We start from the raw sequence: 14,940 nt of genomic DNA on the forward strand, positions 1-14,940 counted from the left end.
AATGTATACTGTTGAAGTTCTAGCCACCTCCTTCATCATTTGTTCAGGCTTTTTTTCACAGCTAGAATTAAATTCCTAAACTGAAGTTAGTTGGAGATAGTTGTGCTAATGTCAAGCTGAGTTGGTGAAAATACTAGCATGTATTTGATTAGTCTAAAAGCCTGTTGTCAGGTTGACACAGTAAAAAAGAGGTAATGGGCCTGAGGCTTTCACATTACACCTGCTTCCTTACAACATTGCATCCTTGTTTGTTTTAAACCCCTCCTTCATAAATTACATGCAGAGAATACAGGACTAGGAAACTATTCTGGTTTTAGCTGTGTAATATATTTTAGTACCTGGAAAAGGAGGACAGCTAAGATCCTGTGACCTACCAGCGCTCTGCAGATCTTTATATGCACTGTGAATGGTATTGCTGTACAACACTTACCTCTGGACAAGGTCCTGCATTATCCTGGTCTGACCTTGTGTGGACTCTGACCTCTGCAGGCCCCTTCCAACCTTAGTTGTTGTGACAAATACTGGCTAATAAATCTGTCTCTGTCGTGTGATCCGAGAGTGGTATAAGTATGGACTCAGTGCTCCAAACTGATAATTTTGAGCATGAGTTTAGCTTGTTTTCTTGAGGACTTCCATCGTTAGCCCTGAGACTTCAGCAATAACAATTACTGACATTTCCATAACATAAGGTTATGGAATGATGTGTTCTGTCATTGGTTAAATGTCATTTCAGAGCTGCAGCAGAAATGAGGTTATATGAAAGGCATGGGCATGGCAAATTAGCTCCATAATTTAGCTTTGCTTTACTGAGATTAAGTTTAAATAAGCCCATAGGGTTTAATTTTGGACACTAGTCCTAAATAGTGTGTTTGAACTAATATTTACAACTATTTATAGAGAATAGCAAGTACGCAATACAGCAAGGGCAAATCTGAAACAGATGAGCATACTGTGTTTATGTAACTCTTTCACTCCTTATGTTATAAGGAGAAAAAGCAGCCAATGCTATTGGCTATTGTTATTGAAAGGAAGAAAAATATAAGAGAATTAATTATTCCTCTGCAAAGGTTCTAGCAGGCTTACTGGAGCTCTGTAGAGGTTATAGGTTGATGTCTAATACAGCTGTACTAAGGATTGTCTACAGTAGCCATGATAAATACCTGAATTTATACTAATGAACACACTGATAATTAATTGGACCTTTACTTACTCTGCTTGGCTGGTCTGTGCCCTTCAGTGTGTCTTAAAATTGTCTTTCTACTCTGCATTTGGGGTGAAGGCTCTAAAGTCAGCAGGATGTTCCTAAAAGGTGGTGAGAATCATCTCTTGAGTTTACTCTTCCCTTTGCTTTTTCTATTTACTTCCTAATGTGATTAAGATGCAAACAAAAAAAAAATTGCTAATGGGCATGGAAAAACAGGGCGTGTTCTGTCAAACTGTAGAAAAAAAATTGGTTTTATTCTTCATAATAATGATGTGTCTTAGTTGTATTGTCTTTTGGTGATTCTGTGTTCATGCTACTTTCCAACAAGTCTTTTTTTCTTTTTTTTTTTTTTTTCCTTTGAGTTGATGCCTGGTGTAATTTTCAAAGTTATTTTCATTTTCTTCTTATCCAGTGCATTACACTTTTTCTCTAAGCTGACTGCAAGCTCAGAAGCACCAGCTTGCCTTCCCAGTAACAAACATGACTCTTAGAAAATAATACGTTGTGTTTGGGTTTTTTAGGGGAACGGGCACTTGAGTAATGCCTTGCTTCTGGTTGTGTTCAGCAGCTTGTGCTGATGTGGTTAGGTCTTTTCTGTGCTAATAAATGAAACTAAAGCAAAGTCCCTATTTGAGCCTTGGTGAAACTAGTCTTGGTGCCCTGTTTCAGAGGTCAATTGTTGTCTTAAAATAGTGTGAAATATAATTTCTACAAGCTAAGCCCGCAAACTAAGAATTTCTGAGTTAACTTGTGTGGGTGATATTTTTAAAAGTGTAGTGTAACTGTGTCTCTCTTCTCCATGCTGCCAGGGATGAGGGGAGACTCATACTTCTTTGGAATGCGAGGCCTCGGTCACTATGGCTGCATCCCGGAGGACGGAGGGCAGTTCTTACTCTACTCTCTAAATGGAGACAACGATTTAAAGAGATGTTTTGCAGAAGAAGATTTTCATGAAATAATTGACTTCAACGATCTTCCGAATTCTCTCTTTGCTTGTAATGTTCACCAGTCTGTGTTTGAAGATGAGGACAGTAAGGTACAGTGTCAGTTTCCATATCTTCAATATGAGAAACGTATGCCTTATGTTTGTGTTTATTGCAATTTCAATGAAACATAAAGTGTCTCCTACAAAAAAAATGGATCATAAATATGGGGCCTTTCCAAGGTGACAACAACACTCTGCCATTATGTTTATTTCAAGAGCTTAAAAGACTTTTTGTCAACTATGATGGGGAAAAAAAAAAAAAGTTTTTCTTTTGCTCAGTTGCAGAAAACTGAAATGTGGGTATGTGTCTTCATAGCAACCATAGTTGCAGTCATGATGGAGGTGGCAGTTTAAACATGTGAAAGTTTCTCCCACTTGCTGATCACATACGACTGATAGGAGGCTGCCTTTCTTGAATTTTCTCATAGAATCATTTAGGTTGGAAAAGACCTTTAAGATCAAGTCCAACCGTTAACCTGACACTGCCAGGTCCACCACTAATCCATGTCCTGAAGTGCCACATCTACAGGTCTCTTAAATACCAACAGGGATGGTGACTCAACCACTTCCCTGGGCAGCTTCTTCCAATGCTTGACGACCCTTTTGGTGAAGAAATTTTCCCTCATATCCAATCTAAACACCCGCAGCACAACTTGAGGCCATTTCCTCTTGTCCTATTGCTTGTTACTTGGGAAAAGAGACTGACACCCACCTCGCTACAACCTCCTTTCAGGTAGTTGTAGAGAGCGATAAGGTCTCAAATGTTTTAAGTTATCTGAAATACTATTTTTAGCTGGATAATCTAAAGTGAATGATAGTGAGAGCAAAGGAACTGCGTAAGAATGTTTTTAACTCTGCAATTAGTCTAAAACAGAATGTTGAAAACAATATCTTCTTAAAAAAAAAAAAAAATCAACTCTTGCAGGAAGTATTCAGTTCCGGTTTCTTAGCCTAGTATTCTTCCTGATGGAGATGTCAGGAATAGAAAACTGATAGATTGGGGCTTTATTGTTTGAAATTAGTCTAGGCTAATTGTTACAGGCACATCTGAGGCTACTTGAGTGTCTTCTCCAGAATTTTCAATTCAGAAACAAGCTGGCAGTGGTAAAGTGGGTTTTGGCTGGAACTGGCTGATGAGGTATCCAGATAAAACTATAGAGCAGATTCACTGGGACCGAAGCTGGCCAGGATGGAGAAAGGATCTTTAGTGGGGAAATTACTAGATGAAAGGGAAATAAAATAAGACTTCTAAGGATACAGGCTTCCCCTTAAGGGTACTGAAAGTGATATCTGAGGCTGCACAGGTGGAATTGTTTGGGTTTAATTTTTTAGACATCTTTGTCTTCTGTAATGATGTCTTGTGTATTTTTGAGTAATAGAGAGTAAAAGAAAATAAAACTTTATATCACAGCACTAAACACAATGATCATATAATATATAAATAAAATTCTACATTCTAAAGTTGCATTCTTGGAAAACTGCGCCATTAATTGTATTTAAGTCCTTTTGCTAATAAGCATCTTGCATCTGTGTTGTGCCATTTTGTGGAATTTTATAACCATCTGGTAATGAACTTCGTTAAAGTTGGAGGGGTCTAAAAGTCCAGTTTTAGAGGAAGAAAACAGAAGCCTGCCTAGAACTAGAGAATCTGTCTTCATCCTGCAGAGATTCTATCCCCACTTGCTCCTCAGCTTTCCCTTTTGAGAGCTGTATTTTAGTATTTAGCTGATGGCTTAGTTAGAAAATGGAATGGGTGATTATGTAAGTATGTGGGATAGCAATCCCCAAAGACTTGCAGGACTTAAGGATGTGTCTTAAGAATAGCAGCTGGGTTGTGGAGGTGGATATTTTGTTCCATGTACATGTCTGCAAACTATCTGTCAATGACGTGGATTGAACAGCTATGTTTGCAGGTAAGTAGTTACTCCCGTAAGTCTATATTTAACTAGATGGGATTACCTTCAGATTTCTCATTAAATCCAAGGACCTGGGGAGCTGATTATGATTTTTATTATTCCTGTAGAACATGTATTTGTGTTCCCACTTGATTAATACCCGTAATCCTTTCTATTATTAACTGTTGCTGCAGGATAAGAGCACACATGAATTCAATATAAAATATTGCCAAGTTACTAAGCTAAAGTTTAGAATCTCACACAATCGCAATTAATAAATGCTGCTAACAATCATATCTTCAATTATATATTGATCCAATGTATATGTAGTGGTACACTAACCTTTTTAAAGAACATACAACCATTACTGTAGTATCTACAGTAGTTTCATTGTGTTATCCATTCTCCAGAAAGTAAAGCGTTTGCAATGTGTTTGACTTTTACTCCTGACCTACACTTTTAGGAGGAAAATGGAGGTATGATTGGTTTGGAAGTTACAGGTTGGCTAGTAAAGAAAGCCAGAGAAATCTGTCACTGTAAATGGTTGTTTTGACTTGGTGTGTGAACTTGCTGCCTAAATAATATTTAAATATATAAACTTCTGAGTGGCTAGGGCATGCAACACTGTTAATGTAAAGAATTCACGCTGACAGTTTTTAATGTTGCGTTACCTGAAGCATCTAAGAGGCTGAACTGTCAGGTTCAAATTTCTAATGCACAAATATCTAAGCAATATACTTGCTAAAGATAGGTTTTAAAAGCAAATGCCTAAAATATTTTTGGTTTAATTTGAAGGCATTTAACTTCTTTGTATCAGATAATAGGTAAATTCCAGTTTGTGCTTGAGTCTGGGCTTGCAGCAGCCCGGAGGGAGCACTTAGCTGCGCACACACCTGCACTGTGGGTAAGCTTTGTCTGTTCTTACTGCGTCCTGCCCCAGATATACCCTTTCACCAGCATCATGTGGCTGTCCAGCACTTCTTAGAAAGGTTTCTGTGTTGCCTACCAAGAGCGATGATGGCATCTGTAGGGAGCCTGGGTTTGGACCTTCCATTTTTCTGAAGATGAGGAATTCTTGCAGCTCAAGGCCATGCCCTTTACGGATGCAGAAACTGTATCGGGCCAGGCTTGAGTGTTCTCCTGACTGGCACCCTAAGATCTCAACATAGACAGTGAGTCTGCAGAGCTGTAGGCCCTGGGATCCGAAGGCAAGTGTTGCCATCTGGCTTAAAAGAAGCCGCTCAGGGGCGACTGCCTGTTCTTAAACACTGGCAGAAGAAAGGGGGAATATAGACTAGTCCTAGCTATATGTATCTGATTTTGCTACAGTAACAGAGCATCTGGTCAAAAAAATATTTCCCTACCTTTCAGACCTGTGTTCTTGGAGAGAAATCTCTAGTTAGGTCAGGAGAATGCCATGGCTAGCTGGGTAGATAATATGGGCGTTTAAGGATTTGCACAGGATGGCTTAGCAGCTTCAATGCACTAACAGCTTGCTACAACCAAAAGGAGATGGTTTTGCTTATGTCCCATCATGGACAGCCTGCTCCTTCGTACAGAAGATGAAATTATACCTTCTTTACAGTGTGGCTAGAAAATACTGAGCTGTTTAGTTCTTAAGGAAGAACAAAGGTGTGGAGAAATAGATTATCCAACAGGCCTGTTGCAAAGCTGGGGTCACATTCAGCTGTGTTCCCGTCACTGTCCTGTGTTCTGATAATCTGTTTTGGCGTATAACCTGTTTAATGGTAGGGGCAGACTTTTTTGTGTTTTGGGGTGTACAGCACAGACTTTGTTGGGTCACGGAAGTCTTACTGTAAAGAAGCTAAAAATAAAATTACTCCTAAACCCTGAGATTTGCTGCATGTCTCTTGGAAAAACTGATGTGACTACTTACGTGAGCAAGATATGGCAAAATTGAGACTTATTTTTGGCTGATAGTGTGACTGAATGGGAGGTGCTGCTCCTTTTCTCTTTCCTGATAAAGCAATTGTGGTGGGGAGCCAAAGGGGATGACTGATTACTGCTAAGGGACTGATTACTGCTAAGGGTAGGTGTGTGTGTGTGTTAACAGTTAATTGCTACATATAGCCCTCAGGCTTTCTGGATGGTAACCCTTTTGTTGTGCTTTTGTTACGCATATATCGCTGTTTTGTAAAACCATCCTTTCTGTAAATGTGTAATTTCCTTCAGGCTGAAACTGGTAAGCACACTGTCAAAGTGAAGCATCTTTGTGTCTTAAGATGGTTTCTTCAGATACTGTAATGCTTCAGGAGATGCTTACACAAAACTGTCGCTATTAGAATATGCTTACATGAGGGAAGGATGTGTTTCCTCAAGCTGTTTAGAGGCTGTATGCTCTTTTTTCCCACTATTTTGGCTCAAATTGGAAGGAGCACCTTATTAAACTTGATAGTTATGTTTCAGATAAAGAATGATTAATCAGTTTCTGAGCATTTTGGCTATCATGTCCTAGGCAGCTCCACCATAACTAAAGTCCATTAAGTGCTTTTTCTTGCCACTGTAATTCAGACCAATAGAGGATATTATTATTATTTCTGCATGAGAAAATACCAAACCTGTGTCCAGTTCTGGACTTCCCAGTGCAAAGTAGATGTGGACATACTGGAGAGAGTCCAGTGAAGGATCACCATAAGATGATGGACTGGAGCATCTCTCATATGAAGAAAGGCTGAGAAAGCTGGGACAGTTCAGCTTGGAGAAGAGAAGGCTCTTGAGGAGGATCTTATCAGTGTGTAATAACACCTGAAGGCAGGGTGCAGAGAAGACAGAGCCAGGCTCTTTTCAGTGGTGCCCAGTGACAGGACCAGAGGCAAGGGGCACAAACTGAAACACAGGTGGCTTCCTCTGAACATCAGGAAATGCTTTTTTTACTGTGAGAGTGGCTGAGCACTTGCGCAGGTGGCCCAGGGAGGTGGTGCAGTCTCCCTCTGTGGAGACATTCAAAAGCTGTCTAGATGTGGTCCTGGGCAGCTGGCTCTCAGTGGCCCTGGCAGGGGGGTGGATGAAATGACCTTCAGAGGTCCCTTCCAACCTCTCCCAGTCTGTGATTCTGTGAACATATGTTGAAGTGTATCCTAATATTTCTGATGAGGAGGGTTAGTGTGAATGCAAGATGGGGGAATGAAGGTGATTAAAAATGGATTTTCTGAACTGTTAGCTTAATGAAGGTGGGGTGGGGAAGGGAGGAGAAAAGAAGTTGAGCTAACAAGTCAATGGGAAAAAATAATCCTACTTTAATGGAAGGACTTTATTATGAAAACAGTTACTATTTTCTTGAGGGATTCTTGCACATTACAGCTTTACATATATTGGATGACTACTTGCTTTTACTGCAGAAGCCTATGTAAAGCCTTTAACCTTTTTTTTTTTTTAAGATGTATTATTGAGCTTGGGCCTTGAAGAAGATTTAGGGCTACCTCAAATGAGAGCTGGAATACTTGTCCAAGGATGATGCTTTAAGAGAATTCTGTAGCCTTACTTGGAAAGGCTTTTTTCCTTTGTAATTGCATTCAGCTTTCTTAACAAAGCACATCTTCGTGCTGCTATTTTTATTTTTAAGGTGCAGTAAAAGAGACCAGACTGTTCAGTGGTCTGCTGTGTTGTCTTTAACTTTTATATGTTAATTCTGGAACTGAAACTTTCTGCTGATTCTTTGACTCTGAAGCATATAACTGAAATGTGTCTGTTAAGTGCTTCTTTTAAACAAAGTGGAGCCAGTGTGTCTGCTGCCATGTGTGAAATGTTTCTTTGGTTCCCTTTTCCTAACAGGAAGTATCAAGAAGATACTCTAGGAGGCAGGCTTTGTTTCTGCAGGGGAAGATCTGTTCCTTTTGACTTCATTTTTAAAAATCTAGACTGTGAAATCAGAACCTCTTTGGTCATATTACATCACTGAAGCCTCTAGGTGTTGAGTCATCATTATATTTAGAGGGTGGCACACTTCTTTTTAGTCTAATATTAGTGTTCAAGCCTGGACTCAGTGGAAGGTCACCCTAGCAAAGATGAAGTCATCACTCCAAGGCTGGAAAGGAATGCAGGCTTCATTCTGCCTTCCTGGTACACTTGCTGTTGCTTTGTTTTACTTTCAGTTTTTCTACCTTTTAAGGTTGTCGTCTGTTCATACGATAACATTATCAGAAACTGCCACTTGAAGCAGACTGTGCCTTGTGCTGTGGAATCTCTACCTACTTTGTTTTGCTCCGCTTTATAAACGCGATGAATGCTATTCCTGTCATTCTGTAAAAATTGAAGTGTTTCTTTACTATACACTGTATATGTATTTTTATTTTATTAGATGCAGAGCGCTTGCAAAGAAAGGCTGCAGGAGCAGTGTCCTTCAGCACTTCATGAATCATAGCTGCCCTCTGGGAATCCTGTCTTGCACTCTTCCCTGGGTGGTGGTTTAAAGCCATCCAAGAACTACTTTTTGGTATGATCATGGAGGCAGTAAAATATAGCTGTAGGAAGCTGTTCTTGCTCTGAGAAGTATACAGTCTAAAAAATTAGTTTTCCATGGCATTTATTCTGTAACTTCAAATGCTTTCTCTGTGAACCGTATCAGTGCAATACAGTATTTCAGCTGAACACCTGTAAGCTTTCATGCTCTGTACCTGAGATCTCATCTGACTGCTGGAGTGATAATCCCAACTTTTTCAGCCCCATTATATAAGTCCTCTCTACAAGAGAGGTTGATATTTGTCATTCATAAAGCTACTTCAGTTTACTTTCTGTGGTATAGCTACTGGACCTTGTTAGTCGACATGGAATGGGATGCTGGCGTAACAGCTCCTCTGTAAGCTGTTGTTTCTGTGGTTTTCTCACAGGTCAGTTGAGTCATATTGAGGAGTTCAGATAACTGAAGCAGTTGCTTCATGGAGTCGGGCATACTATATCACATGAACCATCTAAACATGACTGTCCCTAAGATCTACAAAGCGTATGAGTGTCTGGAACTCCGTAGGACTGTAGAGCCACAGTAAGAGTAAGGTCCTGAGGTTCTACTGGAGAAAGGGCAGTAGCGAAGTTAACCTTCATTAACATTTGGGATCTATTGAGTGTTCATTCTGGTTCGGGGGAAGAAAATGAATTAGTTTTGATTGGTGTGGTTTGCATATTGAGAATTTTTTTTTATATATATAGATTATTTCAGGTTGCTCTTGATGCTGTTAACAAGACAGCTTGCTGAGGGTACTAAAGGTGGCTCATGTATGTTTGTGTATAGGGTCTGACACTAATTTTCTCTGAGGTAATCTGCAGAATTTCTAATGGAACTATAAGGAGTCCTTAGTCTACTCTGGTTTAGGCATTCCTTCTCTCCTCCCTTTTGGTGACTCTGGCTGTTACTGAAAGGCTTCAGGGCTTCTACTGTCTTTCTGGAAAAATGCATAAGCTTTATGATTTGATAGCCTTCGAAGAAACACAAAAGACATACTGAGTTTGCACAGTTGTAACAGTATGGTCAAGTTGAATCTGTGTGTATGCCCACTTCATCCCGTGCAAGTAGAAGGTATACTTGGCCACAATTATCCTGTTGGCATCCAGGAGTTACCAAGCTCGAAATATTCCTCAATTCCATCAATGTTCAATTCCTGCTCTGAAAATGTGTTCGGTTTTTTAACAACAAAAAACCTTAACCAACCAAAAAAAACAAGTAACAGGTATTTCTGGGCCTGAAATGCCACTGTGTGCAATGTGGATGCTGTCTAATAATTTATCCAGTACTTGGGCTTATTTTCCCATCCGTGCACGGGGCGCTTGGTAGCACAAATACCCTTGTTTCAATGGGAGAACATGCCTGGCAAAAAACCAACTGGGTTAAAGGTAGGCCTGTATTCGTTGCAGCTGAAATCTGGAGTGTGCTTCAAAGCATCTAATTATACTAGTTGTTTGTAAATTACAAAAATAAACTGATTAATATTCTTTCCAGAACATGCAAGACAGCAGTTACTGTCTGCTTTTTAAATTTGGAAATGTACTTTTCTCCTTAAGAGCAGCTATGGAAAAATTCTTCTAGTGCTGGCTTTTTTGTGGTCATGCTCTACTCTGCAGTCTAGAGGGAACATATTATCTCAAGAAACCAGGATGGGTGTGAAATCTTCCCTGGGAAAGGACCATTCAGGGTAAGTATTTCAATTTTCTTGTACAGGAATATAATTTTCTTATCAGTTCTGCTAAAATATAACAGAGTTTTGAATGAGATATTTTAACAAAGGTGTGGGTAAATCCATGCCAAGGTTTATGAGGACCTTCTGTTGTGGCATGAGAAAACATGGGCTCCGGGAGCCAGAACGAATTGCAAGGTCCTATCTGTAAGTCAGTAAAGAATTGTTCTGCAATTACTCCATTCTCGAGCACAATGGACATTGTAGGATAAAGTGTGGGTAGGTCTGATTTAGATATCTCTAAACACTGTACAAATTTAGATTAAGATTCCACTTTGCAGTTGTCTGTCTCCTGTAATAGGTTGAACTAAATTCCTGGACTCAAATGCCTTTTGATCTTTCAGGAAGTCAGGATCTGGCCTGGAACACCGAGGCTAGTATGCCTTTCCTCTGAGCTCTCTACCAGTGTTGGCTGGGATGCGGAGTTCAACCAAGGACTTCTGCCGACAGAGAAGTTTTGGTGGTGGTGGTTTTTTCCTTCCAGTTACCCTGCTTGAAAATATTTGAGAGTTTGACTGCGTGTACATGGAATACTGAGCCTTTTTTTCCAAGGATGGTAGCAGGATATGTTGCTTTCTGGGATGATAAGCAAGGGAACCTAGCAGCAATCTCTCCATGCAATTTTATGCCGCTTCCTATTTACCAAGTTTGAGAGGGTTTGATTGACTGGTGATACTTGCTATTCTTGACCAGTGTTACTCCTGGGGGTTTTTTTGGCTATTTTTTTTTTTCCTTGTCTGCCAATCTAAGGTGTAGCATGTTTTTTGTAAAGCAATATAAAGCCAAGAAGACAGATACCAGGTCATGCTTGGAATAAACCACAGCAATGATTTCTAAAGGAACTTCCTTGCATCTAATTGAAACGTTTATGTTGGCACAGTGTGTATTAAAGTGAGAAGTCAACCCTTCTGGTATCTGCTGGCAGAAGCAAGAGCTGCATCTTTCAAAGGAAAAAGCTGCCTTTATGTAGTCTACAGAAAAGTCTTTGGTTTGTTCCACTAAGTAGTTCTTATCTGCTAATAATCAAACACAGTTTTGACCTTCTCCCTCTAGCAAACTGTCATTCTGAAGTCAACAAAAATACTACTTTTCTAGCTGATAGTGATCAAAAAGTGCAGTAAAGCCATTCTAATGTGGTTAGGGCAGCAGCTGTTCCTTATTTTAATACCATCAGAGGTCCTAATCCATCCACAAGTTCTGATATCAGTTTTCTGGCCCAAGGAAAAGGCTTCTAAATGAAGGTCAGCCTTCGTTACCAATGCATAAAGACATCGCATTTACAGAAGCTACGTTCTGGCTTAATCACATTCAAAAAAGTAAATTTACAACTCCAATTACCAGTTATTTTAAAGGAATTTCTCAAATGTGTCATACAAAATACACATTAAGAACGCTGCGCCAGAGTTTAATGTAATTAATAAATCAAATAATGCTTAATAGAGGTAGGAAAGAAGTAACAAGTCACACAGAATGTAGTCTTAGAAAGTGAGGGATACTGGAAGGTGATTTGAGGTAATAAAGAATGGAGAAGAGAGAGACAGCAGCTTTAAGATTGTGGTATTGGTTAAGACAAATTCCACAATAGATTTGTGCACAAATGTGAGAGATCATATTCAGAGTTGAAACAAGGTGAAATGAATTATCAATTACTTTTGTGCATTTGGAAACATGCTTTCTTCTGTGCCAGGTAAATTCATGCTTCTTTGTGGTTGATGGAAGTTTTAGCATTTGCTGCAATACGGCAAGGATTTTTCTATGGCTGTGTTCTCAGATCCGATCCTCAGGCAACAGATCTGCTGATAAACTATGCCATTCTGTCAGCTGAGGAGTTTGTTCAAATTCTTAGTTTCCTGTGTAGTACGAGTGTGTGAATGGTTTTAAAAATACTGTATCTTGTACTTTTATTGTCTTGCTTTACTGTGATTACTTTCTAACTGTAGGTTCTTTTGCTTTAATTTCATTGCATTTTATGGGCGCTTTACCCTGCTTAAATTACATGATTTTTGTACTGGGCTTTGAAACCTAATACAGAAGCAGACTCATTGGAGATATGGTAGATATAATGTGTATGTCTCGGAGGGATAAGAGAAACCTTTTCCATGTGATGGAGACTAAAGAGCTGGAAGTCAAGATGACAGTAGGATGGGAAAAAGAAATTACAGTATCCCTGGCAAGAGAGTAATGAAGGCATCTATTACAGTGCAGCAGGGTGGATTCAGATGAGTGTGTGTTGTCTTTTAACTGGTTTTGCAGTTAGTCTAAAAAGCATAAAGGCATTGTAAGACTGCTGCATGCAGTCATTTAGAAATTTTGCATTTAACGTTACTGGAATTAGTATTGTGGAGAAATCTGACAGTTTCATCCCATGTTTCCAGTGTGTGGCTGGCTTAGAAGGGAAGAACAAAAGTGAAAACTTCCTAAGATGCTGAGGAAATGAGGTACCAGACCCTTACTGGGTGGGAGCTGGCCCGTGTTTTAGGGCCTCAGTAACAGACTGGTGTGCACCATGGGGCTGACTTCTAAAAGCCATGATAAAGTCAAGCAATGCATGTCTCTTCTGTTTTTATTCTTCATTACTTTTCTGAATGTGATTGTTTATTTCTCAAGATATTTCTTGTTGAAAGCTTTGCAGTTTGTTTTGGTGTGTGGGTTTTTTTATTTTGTTTAACAGCTGGAGTCCACGGTATCCCTGACTGAAAAGTCAGCCTGAGTGAACTGACTGTAATACCACCAATGTTGAAGTGAAGGGAATGGGTATTTCACCTGGCCAGGATTGTGTTGCATCAAGCCACAGGGCTATCTAGATCAGCCTTCTGCCAGTTTAGAAACTGGAGCTATTTTTATTTGGTTTTCCTTCAGTTCCTGGGACAGGGCCATATACAAACTGAGAGCACTGACACAGTGCAGGCCCTGATCCAGAGGCTGGCTCCTGTGCCGTATCAGACATGTTTAATATACGTTAGCAAGTTTACTTTCTTTGACAGTGGTTGCTTTTGCTTTCTTGCCTTTGCAAAGCTTTTGGGTATATTCTCCCAAGAATGTCTGTTTAACAAGCCAAAGAGAAAATTCAGGTTATATAATGATATATACTTAGATGAGTAACTTCTAGACCCATTCTGTTCTTTTCTGCTAGTGATCCTTTTCTGCTAGTGATCCTATTCTTCTGAATAAATGTGCATGGCTGCTTCTCACCATCTGGAGCACAGGCCTTATGAGGAGCGGCTGAGGGAACTGGGGTTGTTTAGCCTGGAGAAGAGGAGGCTGAGGGGAGACCTTATCGCTCTCTACAGCTACCTGAAAGGACGTAGTAGTGAGGTGGGTGTTGGTCTCTTCTCCCAAGTAGTTAGTGATAGGACGAGAGGAAATGGGCTTAAGCTGTGCCAGGGGAGGTTTAGGTTGGAAATTAGGAGAAATTCCTTTACGGAAAGGGTGGTCAAGAATTGGAACAGGCTGCCCAGACAGGTGATGGAGTCCCCATCCCTGGAAGTGTTCAAAAAACGGGTAGATGTGGCACTTTGGGACATGGTTTAGTCTAGTCTACCCTTGATTGGCTTAGAGTAGACTTGGTAGTGTAGGTTAATGGTTGGACTGGATGATCTTAAAGGTCTTTTCCAACCTAAACGATTCTATGATTCTATCTGACTTAAAGGTTTTGGTCATGGACAGTTCCAAATTCCTTTAAAGTCTGCTGTCAACAGGAACTGCAGAACTATATTGCAGAATGGTGTTATGCTGTCCTTCCTTCCCATGTCCTTCTGTAAATCCCCTTATCTTTTGTACCTAACTACAAATCTTCCTTGTTACTATGACCCGTTCATTTCAGGTGTTTCTTTAAACATCGTGTCCATTATCTGCTGTGTTCTCTGTAACACAGCTTCTTCTGATATGAGCGTTTTAATTGCTCCTGTTTGGCTTGTAGTTAGAGAACCACACAGCACAAATGATACAGGAGTGTTTCTTAGGAAGATAATCTGTCTTCCTATTTTATGTTCCAGTTTCAAATGATTTAATAATAAAGCTTATACCTTTTAATAAGTCTTTCCCAAATAAATTGTTTTATTCATTGCTGATTGTCTTAATCTATTGCCCTTACAGTTTTGAAACTGAAGTTTTTCTGGCTCCCTGCTGTTTTATGACCTACATATAGCAAATGAAGTGTGTCATGTGTATGTATGTAAATTTTTAGAAATTTTTGTGGAGGTAACTGTCACTTACCAAAGCATAGGTCATATTATCTGTTCAAAACCCTATTGCACTGTAGTCTTTCTGTTAATCTAAAATGTGTGATCAGGTTGACATTATGTAGTGACAAGAAAACAACCGTGTAAAATAGCTTGTCCAAACTATATCTCTGCATTTCCTGTATTTACTTCAGGTCTCTAAGAATTAAATCCTTATCTGATAGTTTTCAGAGTCTTAAATGAGAAAGAGATGGATGTATGCCTTATCAATACCTTTACTGAACACGTTATGAAATAAAATGAGATTTTTCTGAAACTCGTATCTTCCATTCCCAGTACAATCCTTATTTTTCCATCCCATTCTTTCTCTTTTTTTTTTTCCTCCCCCTGTTAGTAGGTCTTGCACAGATCTGCACTTTGAATGAGAATTATTCCGATGTAAAAAAGAAAATGACCAACAACTACTTTCTGGTAGTATATCTGAAGGTGG

General features: G+C 39.6%; 1 protein-coding gene across 1 annotated transcript in view; it reads left to right on the forward strand.

Annotated features, from left to right (window-relative positions):
* Positions 1 to 2,003: 2,003 nt before the first annotated feature.
* RCAN2 (regulator of calcineurin 2) overlaps positions 2,004 to 14,940 on the forward strand; it is an 82,800-nt gene continuing 69,863 nt past the window's right edge. The window contains exon 1 of the mRNA XM_075707169.1: positions 2,004 to 2,240. Coding sequence (XP_075563284.1) covers positions 2,004 to 2,240 — 237 coding nt within the window. The remainder of the gene's footprint in view (positions 2,241 to 14,940) is intronic.

The sequence above is a fragment of the Pelecanus crispus genome, chromosome 3 (genome assembly GCF_030463565.1).
Source record: "Pelecanus crispus isolate bPelCri1 chromosome 3, bPelCri1.pri, whole genome shotgun sequence".
NCBI classification, from domain to species: Eukaryota; Metazoa; Chordata; class Aves; order Pelecaniformes; family Pelecanidae; genus Pelecanus; species Pelecanus crispus.